A 14,151-nucleotide genomic window follows, 5' to 3' on the forward strand; every position below is an offset into this window, starting at 1 on the left:
TCCAAATGCAGCTTGACTCAAATCAGAAGTAAAAAACTGATCTAGTAAATAAGAGTCATTTCTAACTTTCTAATATATAAAAATTAAGAATCTGAATGAATAGAAGGTAAACTATATAACAATTTATATAAATGGATATAGCTAGCTATATTGTATACTTCTGTTTTGCAAAAAGCATCAAACTTAATGTAAAAGTTAATTGTACTAGTTAATTTCAGACCTCACGGAGGGCCCCTTGGTTTGCAGGAAAAGTTCCTGCTTACGTTCCTTTGTACTTTAGAACCATTAATTTTTTATTATTATTATTTAAAGTTCAACTCTGCACTATTGGCTGTCTGTTAAATAGTCCTCCCGATAGGAGTTGGTAGTCTCAGTCCATTATGTCTTATGCAGACACAATTACATAATAAACCATCACCACAACTGGCAACATTTTTGATAGTGTCCTACAAATTCTCCATTTGCTCTTCTCCCCTCCACTAATAATCATCTATATAGCCACATAGGTTGTAGAATCCCCTCCCATAGGAGAGTCTTTTTCTCAGTATTGCCTGTCCCAGTAGTCAGGAAGCAGGTTGAGGAGTTCTTGTCCAGACCCAGGAATAGGATTCTATGAGACACTATCTCACTAACATAGAGGCAGCAGATTGCAATTGGACAGAAGCAGCTCAAGTAAAGTTTGTATTAACTAGGTTGGTGCAGCAGGTGTCTAGTAAAATTTTACTACTCATCTGAAAATGTTATTGCACTTGTATAACGCAAATCTTCATTCACAGTAAAGAGTTTCAGCCAGAAAAACCAATAGAAATCTTCCTGCCTAGCACTGAAAAGCCAAAGAGGTGCTCTTCATTCAGAATTGGGGGTCAGAAAAGGGATGGGGTTATTTTGGCTAAAAGTGGCCTCTACCAGAGGCATTTTAGCATTCATACTAATTATAGCATTCTTAAAGTGAGGGGGTTTGTTTGTCTTGGTTATTCAGATTTTTTACATGAATGCTGTTACTCTATTTCATTTGGGGAACATCTGAAGTCCTTTATCATCACTCTTTGGATTGTTTTGTTTGTTTAAATTACCTTTCATTTCAGATGATCCCAAGATACCTCACTCAAGCCTTTGTAGATGTAGATTCACAACAGAAAATATGTGGAATCTTTGTATCCAAGATCGACCAACACTAAAAAAAAGGACTATTCATCTAACTAACACTGATTTTTACTAACAAGTCAATTCATGCAATCAGTCGATCCCCATTTTGCCATTTGGACTAAATAACTTTATGCGTTTTAACACAAACCCTCATTAAAAGTCATTGCAAAATTAAAATAAATAATACGCACAACTGGCCAAAAGGATACAACCCCATGCAGTATTCTGAAGACCTAATCTAGACTTGATACAAGAGACTTAATTTATCACATCTACCTCTGACAGCTACTCTGAGTTTTGTCCCCTTTACACTTCGGCAACAACTGTACCGCTTGTAATGCCAATAAAGTACTTTTGATTTGAATTGTGCTATTGTACGTGCTTATTAGAACAAATACATTCACAAAAGGAAAAGCAAAAAACGAGAAACAATGTGCTCAAATGAAAGTTAAATATCTTTTTCCTTGTCATCTATCAAAGGTTAAAACCTACTTCAGCATTTAATGGGGGTAAGCAAGAGGAACGGTATGCAATTGTGATAGGGGCACTTATATTTCCTCATCAACATCTCCTGAACCAAGCATTGGAGAGAGCCAGAGAGCTAGTAAAATAAATATGTTGGAATAGAGAATTTGTATGGGAGCATATCAGTATTTGAACTTTCTACCAACATCTACCTTTTTCAGCACCTGCCTCTGATGGTTGCTTCCTAGCCTGACTGCCAAAAAATATGTCTGCTCTGCTTGATGGCAATACTATTATGTAGCAATAGCCTGATTTGCAAGCCGAGGCATTGGGAGGTGAAGTGGCTTGCCCAGGTTCATAAAGGGACAAGGGGCATCGCAGGGAGCTGAGACTATATTAAGAGTCTCCTGGGCTGCAGTGGCGTTATCTAAGGCAGAGGAAGCATCAGCTGATCCACAGGAACTTGGAAGTATCAGAGTTTGCTGCCAAGTGCTGAGTCTACAAGACAAGCGCCGCTGCCCCCACCCTGCCGGCATCCAAGTATAAGGGGACTGTTGCTCCCTTACTAACATTCAGTGGGGATGTTTTAGTTGCTAGCTCCCAGTACTAAAAAGGGGGAAGGGTCAATGGGGAATCAGGACCCTGAGACTGACAGCCCCCAGGAACAATGGGGAGAGGCCAATGCTCCAGGTCAGCCTGAATGTCAGGGTGAGCAGGCTAATCAGGGAGTCAGGAGGCCAGGGAGGTCCTGTCCTCCGTGTGAGCTGGATTTGTCTGGGTCAGACAGAGTGGGGCCGAGCTAAGGAGAAAGCAGAGGCCCAAACTGAGCTGGGGGGCAGAGCTGTGCCAGATCCAGAGGGACCAGAAAAGCAGCCCAGAGAGAGCAGACCCTGTCCTCGGAGCAGAGCTGCGCCCCAAAACCAGAGGCACAGCCCAGAGAGAGCAGACTTGCCCTCGGAGGAGAGCTGCAGCAACCAGAGCCAGAGGGGCCAGAAAAGCAGCCCAGGAAGCAGGTCAGTGCTGGGAGCAGAGTCACAGAAGCAGCCTGCAGAGCAGACCTGGCCTGGGAGCAGAGCTATAGCAACCAGAGGCAGAGGGGCCAAAGAAGCAGCCCATGGGGCTGGAGGCAGAGCAGCAGCAGTGCAGAGACAGAGTGGTGCAGCTGGGGCTGGAGCAGTCTGGAGCTGGGTGCAGTGAGCAGCTGGGGAGACCAAGGGGGACCCTGGGCAGCAGGCCCAGCACAGGGAGACGCCTCAGCCAAGGGGCTCTGCAGGCCAGGCTTGGATCATAACCCCGACAGGGCGGGGGCGACACTGGGAAGAAGGGTCCTACCACTTAGAGCCTGAGAGCGTGTGGCCACCACCAGAGCAAGTGTCCAACCCACAGCATCCCTGCAGCACAGCCAGGGCCTGAGAAGAAGGCCCGGGACTTACAAGGGACAGACTGTGAACTGCCCTGACATTCCAGAGACACTGTTTGTGATGTTCCCAGCCACAGAGCGGGTTGATGTGTTTCCTTTAACCTTTCCCATTTTTCCTTATTCTTTTTAAAATTAATTGTTGATTAAATAACTTGCATTTGCTTTAACTTGTATGTAATGGTCAGTGGGTCAGAGAAGTGCCCAGTGCAGAGAGAGTACCCCGGAGTGAGGACACCGTAGCCCCTGTCTAGGTGACCACAGCAGGTTTGGGGATCGAGCCCCCCAGGAATCCTGTGCCCAGCCTTGTTGGGGTTACGAGGACTCTGCCAGACAGGAGAATGGAAGGGGAGTCCTCAAGGGCAGGGAGGCCACTGGATAAAGGAAGTGGGAGCGAGGACTCGGATCCTTTCGCCAGCCCACTTCACCAGGGTAGTGCAGAAGCCAGGAAAGTTCCCCACAAGAGTGGGACTATCCCCCCCTTATACAAGGAGGCCGGTGCCCGCCCCCTCGCTGCCAGCGAGGACCCGGGCTGGCGGCTGGGCGGCCGGTTCAGCTCCCGCCGCTCTCCCCATCGCTGTGCTGTAACAGGTGCCGGCGCCCCCCGCGGAGCAGCGGGCCCGAGGAGGCGCCGATGGGGAAATGCCCCCCCTCGTTACGCGCCCAGAGCCGAGGGGGGGGGGCGGCGGGGACTAACCCACCCCACCGCCCTCCGCGGCCTTTCCTCAGCGGCGGCCCGCCCGGCCCCGGTACCTTGTTGAGATGCGGGTTGCGGGTCACCTCGTAGCCCCGCTTCATGGTGAGCTCTGCGGGCTGGGCCGGGCCGGGCGCTGCTGTAGCCGCTGCCCAGGCGAGCGTCCGCCGGGATGGTACCGCGGGGGCGGGGAGGAGGAAGCGCCCGTGACACGCCGCCGCCCGCCGCCGCCTCCCAGCCGGGGTCACCGGGGCACAAGCGCCGCTGAGTCAGCGGAGGAGCCGCTCAGAGACAGGAGCGGCGGGGGGCGGGTCCCCGCGCGACTGCGCCGACTGGAGGGAGCCGAGGCCGGGGGGGATGGGAGCGGGAGCGGGAGCGGCGGGGGGGGGGGGGGCGGGGTGAGCGGCGGGGGGGGGGTGCAGGCCATGGCTCCGGGGAAGATTTGGCTGGTGATGGAGGTCCTGATGAGGGAGGGAGGTGTCCTGAGGGAACTTGGATGGTGAGGGGATATTTGGGAGAGGGACTGGTCATGTGGGGGTGGGGGGAATGAGGGGTGTGTCCTGAGGGAGAGGGGCTGGCCGTGTGATGGAGGGGATGTGGAGGGGGGGGGTGAGGGGGTGTATGCTTGGGAGGGTGGGACTGGCCATATGTTGGAGGGGGTGGGGGAATGAGGGGTGTATGCTTGGGAGGAGGGCTTGGCCATGTGATGGATGGAGAGGGGGGATGAGAGGTGTACGTGCTGTGGGGGGAGGGATTTGGAGGTGTGGTAGGGGGTTCAGGAAGAAGTGAAGACCTGAGGGACAAGGGAATAGGCACAATATAGGCAGGGAAGTATATTCTTGCACCCTCCTACAAGAGCTTTAGTGTGCCATCCCTCCTTTCTTGATGTTCTGTGGGCTTCTCATGAACGATTACTTGGGAGACTTGCAGTTACGAGTCTAATTTTGTTTTGTTCAGTGATATGCTTCAGATCAGATTAATGTCATTATGTCACATTATGAAAATGTGTCATTTTTAGGTAAACAAATGGTTTAATCTTTTATTTTTCATCTAAAGTCTGAGCTCATTTTTAAAACAGAAGAGTCAATCATTTTAACATGATTATTCGGCATTCAGATGTCATTACATAATTCCATTGTATCAACTCCCCTGTTTTTCTGACTGTCCATCCAAATTCATCTCCATTACATGCCAATTGAAAATTACGGTTTAACATTTCATGAAGTGTCTTATGTTGTGCTATTTGTTTTCTGTGAAGCAGAGAACAATAAAAACCACCAAATGTTCAGTGTTCATAGAATCATAGAATATCAGGGTTGGAAGGGACCTCAGGAGATCATCTAGTCCAACCCCCTGCTCAAAGCAGGGCCAATCCCCAATTTTTGCCCAGATCCCTAAATGGCCCCCTTGAGGATTGAATTTACAACCCTCGGTTTAACAGGCCAATGCTCAAACCATTGAGCTATCCCTCCCCCCCATTCTTAATGACAGTGTCCTGAGACAATATGGACACTTCCTGAAGTCAAATCCAGGTAGCCTGTCAATGGAGCTTTTCGTGGGTGTAGGCATCCACCTGCACAGATTCAGTTGCAGGAATGGGGCCAATATTATTATTAAAATTGAAATCCCACCCTCATCATGCTATGTAAGGATTATGAAACCTAAACTTCCTGCTAAAGGGCCACTGTAACACATGGCTGAATAGTGTTGTATACTTAATAGGTGCAAGTTTCTGGTCTACACAGGGTTGATGTACCAATTCAGCTAGTTTGAGCAGGGGTGTAGTTTTTTATCCAAATAATAAAATCAGTACAGTGTCTAGTGTGGCTGGAGTTATACTAATATAAAATGTGCCTTATTAATATAGCTATCTCTTGTCAGTTTACAGGTATAAGGCTATAACTGTGCCCCCACTAGAAAGGTTGTACTGCTTTTAAATAAACTAGTATGTTTTTGTGTGTAGAAAAGCCCTTAAGGACTGGGAATTTACTGGCCATTACCTCTGTGTATCGCAGACAAATTGATTATGTCACAGATCACACTTAAATCAGAATTTCTTAGTTTTTCTAAAAAAAGTCAAATCTTTAAAGGTAATCTGAAGGGTTGTGTCCCTTTTTATTCATTATTTCTTATACACAAGGCCAAAAAAAAATCTGTTTAGTTTTTTGGGATTTGGTGTGGTTTCGGTTGGATTTTTAAACTGTACCAATACCAAAAAGCCAAGTCTGGTCTTCCCTCAATTTCTTGAGGACTCATTTGTGGCAGTGCTTGGAAATGTGTATTGTGAATTTTCTCAGTTCTTAATTGAAGGAGTGGAAATGTTGAATTGTTAACAAAGAGAGCTTTCTCCCCAAAATGTATTAGTTACATAGTTAAGAGACTGCTTAAAAAGCTTTGCTGAAAGTGAATCACATTTTGCTTGTTGATGTCATAAATCTGCTAATTCTGTACATTTCTTTAGAATTTTTTAAGCTTTCCAAGATGGACAAAATCTGATAATTTTTTGTACATTAAAAAGGCATATTTTTTTAAACAGGCAACTTATTAGGCCTCTCTTGTACCTAATAAAAAAAGCAAAAAACAGGCACAAGCCCTTTTTCATACCTTTTCAGGTCACCTTTAAAGTATTTTTAATGGAATTACAATTTAATTTCCATACTTTTTGTCAAAGATAGAAAAACTTGTATTGACATGATTTCATTAAAGTGTTGCACATGGTTTCTATAAAATTTCACTGAGTTTATGCCAAAAGTCACTGAAACCAGCATCATTATGTAATCCTGAGACTACCCACGCAGAATTCTGGAGCCTCACTTTGCCAAAAACCTATGGTGACTCATCTTGCTCACCTCATTGTGAAACACCTGTTCATTTTGAATCACATTTGGGAACCTATTTTCTTTTCTGCTTATTTTACCAGGCTTGAAAAAAAGTTAGCTACCAATCCCTTCAGCACAAATATATATGTTACTCCTATTGCACCTCTCCAGAAAATTGTAACTGATTCTTGTCCTTCATGCCCACACTTTTCTCTTAATTAACATGAATGAACAATAAAATCTAAAGTATTTTAAGGTAAACATGTGCCTGAATCCTGGGAATGGCTCTGCTTTCAGGGATAGCCCTGGTGGCTACTTTTTTTTAAAAAAACTCATTAAAGAGTGAAGAAGCCAGCTGAGCTACTAAAACTGAAAGCATGCTGGATGACCACATATGTACCTCAGGGACAATCTCCTGAGGTGTTATATAATAACAGTATAATCATGACAACCCCTGGAGCATTTCAGTATAGGTAGCCCTTCCAGCATGCCTAGGTTTTGTCTTCACTAGGAACAGTGGTTGAGTTTAGGTCAAACTTCGCAAATATGTGCTACCTAAGCTTGGCCTAAACTTGACCACTTTTCTTCATCAAGACAAAGAGTCAGATCCATGTAAAGTCCAACATTCTGAACACAGCAGGGATAGACATGCTCTCTGCAGGTAAAATATTCACAGAGGAAGAAATTAAGGTGCGATTCAGTTGGAAATGCTCTATTTAGTTGTATGCAGTGTTGTTGCAATCTGCTTCTGTGGTGGAGTGTTCTTGACACACTCAAAATCACCTTCACAATAGAAAGACACCACCCAAGAAATAGATCACATGATGGAATAGATCACCCATATACCAAGACCCTGATTCAAAACAGAAATACAACCCTCTCCCCAACTGTCCTGTATGAACTTACCTGAGAGGTCCAGTCCAGTAGGCAGCCTCTGAGCACACCTACCAGACTGGGTTCTGCACACGAGTTAGGTGGCCAAACACCTATCTTCCAGTATGGAAGTACAGTATCTTTTGTTGTTGGAGATTGTTAGTACTTCTTTGAGAGGACATGATGTTGATTTATTTAAAGGAAATGTCTGTTCAACCTCTGTTCAAAAAGCAATCTTTTAACAATGATAATCTCTCCAGTCCTCAATCAGTATCTAATCTTCTATTCTTGATGAAGATTATGAAAAAGTTGTGGTGAGTAGTATAAGGGCCCTACTGTCAATCAAACCATAACCCGCCCCTTGACCCCCCTTAAGTCCCACCCCTTGACCCCTGTCCCCTTCAACTCAAGGCCCGCCTCATGGGGTATTATTTCCGGGGTCAAGGCTGCCACATGACCGGAAGCAAGGTGTGTCATGTGACCCCTCTAACAACTCCTCCCACTTCCCTCTACCAATCGGGGGAGGGGGTTTCACCCCTCTAGGACTGTCCCGAGAGGACATTTGACCAATCGCTGCGGGGGTATCCTCTCCGGAAGTGGGTCATGTGACCCCTCCAACAACTCCTTCCCCCACCCTCTACCAATAAGGATGGGTTTCGCCCCTGTACGACTGCCCAGAGAGGAGATTTGACCAACCAGGGCGAGTTCCAGGGCACGCTGTCCTCTCCGGAAGTGGGTCGCGTGACCCCTCTAACAACTCCTCTCGCTTCCCTCTACAAATCAAGATGGGTTTTGTCCCAATAGGACCGGCCCCAAGAGGAGATTTGACCAATCGGGGCGAGTTCTGGGGCGGGGTGACCCATCCGGAAATCATTCATGTGACCCCTCTAACAACTCCTCCCACCAACCTCTACCAATCAGGCCTCTCCGAGAGCAGATTTGACCAAAATAGGGAAGGTTCTGGGATGGGGTGAACCACCCAGAAGAGGGGCATGTGACCCCTCTGCCAATCAGAGCACAGCACCATCACCCCATAAGTCCCAGCGTCGGGCAGAAGAGGCCATCTTTTACCAAGAGTGCTTGTTTTAGAAATCGTGGAAACATGGATTCCTTCACCACCCATGTGAGAACTTCAGACTTTGTTTTAGCCCCGAGCACCTTTGGACTTGTGTGGAGAAAGTGCTACATCAGTGAGAGTTCCAAGGAGGACCCTTTGGCCCAACCATTGGTGGATACGGCAGAAACCAACCCCGAAACCCAGCTACTTGTGAGGCACCCCGATGAGCGTGATGGCCTCTTGTTGTCCATCTCCCTGGAGGAGGAAGGCGATCACAGCTCGGGGGAGTCACTAGTGGACAAGATGAACGGAAAAGACAATGCTCAGGTAAATGAATGTTTAAGAAGTGACGGTCGAGGTTTGGGGGTGTAATGGGGCTAGGAACCAGGGATTGTGTAAATCAAAAACCAAGCAGTGGGGTGATTACACTGTTTCTTTTCTGAAAAAAAAATCTCTTGACAGCTCGACGATGCCTTTCTAGACCCTGGACAGCGTCGCATCAAACAGCGAAGATGAACCGGACCCATCTTGTTTTTGCTCAACGCCGATACAAAATGTTGAAGAGGACTCCGAGGATGATGGCTATGAGGAGTTTAGGAGGAGGCTTGGCATGGAACTGACTGAGCAAGTGCCACGTCGTGAGCGTAAAAAAGTTATGCGGACTATTGTTCGCGTTGCTGTTTATGCTGTTCTTAATCACTGTCTTGGGAAAAGCTTTTTGAAGATTGTGAGGGCTGTGTCATAGATGCACCAGGCCAGCGGCACCATGACTGCATGACTTGGACTTCAGTGGATATAAACTGCAAGCTCCGGGGCCTGTGTGCTGAGCTGTGTTTGGAAAGCTTATTAAACACTGTTATTGCCATAGGTTATGCTATGCAATGTCTGTGCCTAACCCGAGAACATTTAGCGCAAGGGGTGACCTTGATAAATGCTGCGCAATTCAGTGGAGACCCTGACCATGTTTTAAAGGAAATGACCAAACCGGAAGATGCCTGCTTGGAGCGTTATATTGACCGTCTTGTCCGCACAAAAAGTTACAGAACCCTGCTTAAGAAAAAGGCTATTTGTAAGAAATCTAAAAGTATTAAGTTAGAAAATGGTGAGGGGCCAAACATGCGATATAAAACTTGGTAGCTGTAAATTTTTAAAAAAATCTATTGAAAAGGGCTTTGTGACTATCTGTATTTCTGTTAAAAGGTCTCTGACCCTTAAGGGAGCTTAAAGTTTTTTGTTTTGTTTTTTCTTTTTTAATGGAGCATCTTGGTTTGTTTTCAAGGAGCTGTATGTCTTTTAAACAAAAAAAAATTGTTTGTGAGAACCTAGCTCTTGTGTCTTTTGTGTAAGAGAGACCCATTTACAGCAAAAATACTGAAATGTATGTTGTGGGAGGGGAAAAAAATCTTAAAAATGTGTTTACAATAAAACAAACAGGGATGGTTCAGACATGTGTTTGAGTACAATAGAGCTGACTTATTCTGTTGAACTGAATGGGTTTAATCATCCCCTTACTGAATAGCGATGGTGACTGTGATTACTCACCCTTGTTGCCATAGGGTTAATAGTGATGGGGGTGCACCCATAGTAAGGGAGGTGGGTGGGTGAGGATGGTGAGTTCTGATTAATATGAAAAGAAATAAAACCTCAGGAGTCCACAGATGCTATTGGACAGTTTAAGTATAACCTCTGGAGTTGGCAGAACTCTATTGGACAGTTTAAATATGATGCCAGGAGTTGGTGGAACACTATAGGCCAATTTAAATATGACCCAGGAGTTGGTTGACGGCTATGGGGCACTTTTTCTAGAAAGCACCCCCACCCCACCAAACTTTAAGCATGAAAGAAACATTTTAAAAAAAAAACAAAACAAAAACAAGCCCCAAGACATTCATTGATATCTGCAAAGGGTCCCTCATTTGAAATTTGTAAGAAGGCCCTAAAGGGGGAAAAAAATGTATTTGAACTTAAAAAAGAAAAGCAGCCCAATTGTGCAGAAAACTTATTCCTCCCCCCTCCCCTATCACAAAAGGGAATGCTAGGGAGGAGTGATCCAATCAACCTGCTAACTATTTTGAAACAAAAGAGTTAGGATGGTAGAAAAACCTCAGATAGCTTGGAGACTGTCTCTTTCAACAGAAACTCTCTTGAATTGCTGGACTGCAAGAGGAGGAATGCTCCCTGTTTTTAACTCTGAAAATATATATATTATATAATGCCATTCTTTGGCCATGCTGTCTTAGTAAATAATGGTGCCTATCTTTATTGCCGTGTGATCTGTTTAGCATGGAGCCAGTAACTTTAAGTTGCAGTTCATCACCAGGCCAAGATAAAAAACTTTTTAACTGTAGTTGTGCTTAATAACTTCAGGTATTACACAGATTGAATAGGGATGTGGGGACTAATACTAACTAACATTTTGGCTTGTTTTTTAACCCAGAGGCCCCAAGCACACATGGCTGGGGCGTGGTGGGGGACAGAACAACCAGGGGGTCTTTTTAAAAGCATGTGGGTTTATTGAAAAGTATTTTGTTGCAAACAGCGTTTTAAACTGCTGGTGTGTGTTTAAAAAGTGTATATCTACAAACTGATGGTAATGGTGTGTTTCCAATTAACAGGGTTTTTACTTTGCAAAATGAGATGTATTTTTTTAAAAAAATATTTGTGGGGTTGTTTTTAAAGTGGTAGAAATAAACTCAAAACCTGTGATTGTTGTACAGCCTGAAATGAATTATTTTGTTTTAAAGCTATGACTTTTTTAAATAGAAAAAACACCCTAATGATTATATATTTTTTTATTTTAAAGTTTACTAGACAGTTTCATGTGTTTTATTAGAATGTTGTTTGTTTTACAGTATGGTCAAAACATGAGGGGGTAAAAATGCTCAAAAGAAAAAGGAAAGAGACAACTGAAAAGAAAAATTCACCAGTATCAGTGACGATGGATGGATGAAGCCGGGTAAATATATTTTGCTTATTAGTCTGGTTAATTTATGAGGTTTTGTATTTTAAGTAAATACATAGGTGTGGGTGAGAAAGCTGGCAAAGTTACGTTTTTGTAAAATGTTTTTTTTTTTTCCCCTGCCCCAATCAGGCATGTGCAGCCCTTCTGACAAGGCTGTAGTGGGAGCTACAAGGACACCTCCCCGAGAACCACCAAAGAACCAGGAATCTGCTTTGAGACCTTTAACAACGCAAAACATCACAAAAGTGCAGATGAAGCATCAGGACAGTCCAAACCTCATATATGTCAAATCCAAGGACAAAACAAAACACTCTGGTAAAAACCATCCATGCAAACACAACTCCAGTTCCTCAGCAGCCACCGCCACACCAAGCCCTGAGAAAACTGTGAGCAAAAACACACAAATTCACAAACCCGGAGCAGGCACTCTAGGGGTTGTGAATAAAAAAACAAGGATTGAAAACTCCTGTGATGCCAAGGTATTGCAACCGTGCAAACATAACTCCAGTTCCTCAGGAGCCACTACCAAACTAAGCCCTGAGAAAACTGTGAGCAAAAACGCCCACATTCACAAACCCGGAGCAGGCACTCTAGGGGTTGTGAATAAAAAAACAAGGATTGAAAACTCCTGCGATGCCAAGGTATTGCAATCATGCAAACACAACTCCAGTTCCTCAGTGGCCACTGCCGCACCAAGCCCTGAGAAAACTGTGAGCGAAAACACCCACATTCACAAACCCAGAGGTGGCACTCTAGGGGCTCTGAATGCGTGCAAAACCACACACATTCACAGACCCGGAGCAGGCGCTCTAGGGGTTGTGAATAAAAAACCAAGGACTGACCAGCCATTCTGCCAAAACCATAAGCTTGTCACAGATCCCCCATATTCTAGTATTTGGGAAGAGTTTGATGCTTCATTCAGAAAACTGATGGATGCTGTATCCTCGGGGGTCTAAAACAATGGCATTCTAAAAAGATTTGGAAAAAAATATGATGCTTTGTTCAGAAAGGACGCTGAATCCTCAGAGGGCCTAAAAGAAAGGGGGGCCGGAAAGGATGGCTCTGATCAGGCATGACTAGGTATGGAAAGGAGCATCTTCAAGGGTGTACATCAGCTCATGTGTAAACAAAAGGGCGGACAGCGCTTGGGGGATAAACAGATAGCTGCCAAAAAGTTCCAGGCCAGGGTCACTGTAAACATTTTTAAAAGGGCTAAAAAGGTAATGAGGAAAAAAAACCTAAAAGAGTTGCCCCCTACCAGACGCTCTCAAACTGGCATGTCTGAAAATGGGGAGGCGAAATCAGACTCTGGTTTAGAAAATTCCCCAAAGGACTGTCTAGATGGGGTCCCATCTACTCCCAATGACCCTCATGGAGGCGCCTCAGAGTCTGACTCTCAATTAGTATCTGATGTAGAAGATGCCACTGATGGTTCCATAGAAGAATCCCCAAGTAACCCTGAAAATGCAGAGGTGTATATGGAGAGAGTGAAAAGTTGGCAACGTGAATTACCTAGGGATCAGGCTAAACCCTGCTAAACGCCAAATTGCTAAACTGTTTTTAAATTCTCTGTGGGGTAAATTCGGGCAAAGAACCAACCTGCCCAATACCAGCATCGTGAGAGACCCTGACAAACTCTTTCAGTACCTGTTTTCCCCCAACTACGAGGTTTCATCCTGTGAGTTTATCGACTATGAAACAGCGTGCGCATCTTGGAAGCACGCAAAAGACCATTATTCTGTCTCTGGCAATACCAATGTTTTCATAGCCTGTTTCACCACCGCTTAGAACTATATGCCCGCTTAGAACTATACAGCCTCCTAGACGGGTTGCAAGAGCAGTGCCTGTACCACGACACTGACTCAGTGATATTTGTGAAAAGGGAGGGGGCCTGGAATCCCCCTCTGGGGGATTATTTAGGGGACCTCACGAGTGAGATGCCACCAGATCAACACATCACCAAATTTGTGTCGGCAGGCCCAAAAACATATGGGTATAAGCTGTTGGGAGGAGAGGCCTGTATGAAGGTCAAAGGTATTACCCTGAACGTAGCAAACTGTGAAAAGATCAACTTTGACAGTTTGAAAGATCTAATCCTGGACTATTACACGGGCCTGCAAGAAAACCCCTCAAAAAAGATAGAGGTGCAGCAGCCCTCTGTTGTAAGATACAAAAATCAGTAGCAAATAGAGACAAAAACCCTTAAAAAAACACAGAAAGTCATTTACAACAAGAGGGTCCTAGGAGAAGGGTTTAAAACCCTGCCCTACGGCTTTTGAAAAATGGATACGAGGTGGAAACACCCCTTTTCTGCAATTCTCTCGGGGCCTAGCAACTGCGGGAAAAGTTACTTTATAAAAAAATGTCTTGGATAATGCCAAACAAACATTGTCTCTTACGCCTGAGAATATTGTGTGGTGTTACAGTTGTTGGCAACCTCTGTATAAAGAACTGCTTTGTAAATATCCCTTTATCAATTTTGTGGAGGGGCTGCCTGATGCTTTTGACGATGACAGTTTGTTTCCTACCAATAAAGTAAACATGATTATCATAGATGATCTGATGAACTCTGCTTGTGAAAGCGATGAAATTGAGAAAGCCTTTACCAAGTACGTGCATCACAGGAACCTGAGTATTATGTATATAGTTCAGAATGTATTTTGCCAGGGAAAAAAGAGTTGCACTATTAACCTAAACACAAAGTACATGGTTCTGTTA

General features: G+C 44.9%; 2 protein-coding genes and 1 long non-coding RNA gene across 4 annotated transcripts in view; 2 read left to right on the plus strand and 1 right to left on the minus strand.

Moving 5' to 3' along the window:
* ME1 (malic enzyme 1) overlaps window positions 1-4,231 on the minus strand; it is a 356,730-nt gene extending 352,499 nt beyond the window's left edge. Inside the window, exon 1 of the mRNA XM_038397226.2 lies at window positions 3,782-4,231. Coding sequence (XP_038253154.1) covers window positions 3,782-3,826 — 45 coding nt within the window. The 5' untranslated portion in view covers window positions 3,827-4,231. The remainder of the gene's footprint in view (window positions 1-3,781) is intronic.
* LOC122459282 overlaps window positions 3,561-14,151 on the plus strand; it is a 40,300-nt gene continuing 29,709 nt past the window's right edge. Inside the window, exon 1 of the long non-coding RNA XR_006279849.1 lies at window positions 3,561-3,827. This is a non-coding gene — a long non-coding RNA (uncharacterized LOC122459282). The remainder of the gene's footprint in view (window positions 3,828-14,151) is intronic.
* LOC119853769 lies at window positions 10,089-13,984 on the plus strand. Of its 2 annotated transcripts, XM_043510576.1 has the most exons (3): window positions 10,089-11,427; window positions 11,563-12,383; window positions 12,462-13,984. In XM_043510576.1, exons 1-3 carry the CDS (start codon window positions 11,418-11,420, stop codon window positions 12,507-12,509), a joined length of 879 nt encoding a protein of 292 aa, XP_043366511.1. In that variant the 5' UTR covers window positions 10,089-11,417; the 3' UTR covers window positions 12,510-13,984. The 2 variants fall into 2 exon arrangements, with proteins under 2 accessions (XP_043366511.1, XP_038253155.1); XM_038397227.2 differs by having other exon boundaries at window positions 11,563-13,984.

This window comes from Dermochelys coriacea, chromosome 3 (assembly GCF_009764565.3).
Source record: "Dermochelys coriacea isolate rDerCor1 chromosome 3, rDerCor1.pri.v4, whole genome shotgun sequence".
Classification (NCBI taxonomy): domain Eukaryota; kingdom Metazoa; phylum Chordata; order Testudines; family Dermochelyidae; genus Dermochelys; species Dermochelys coriacea.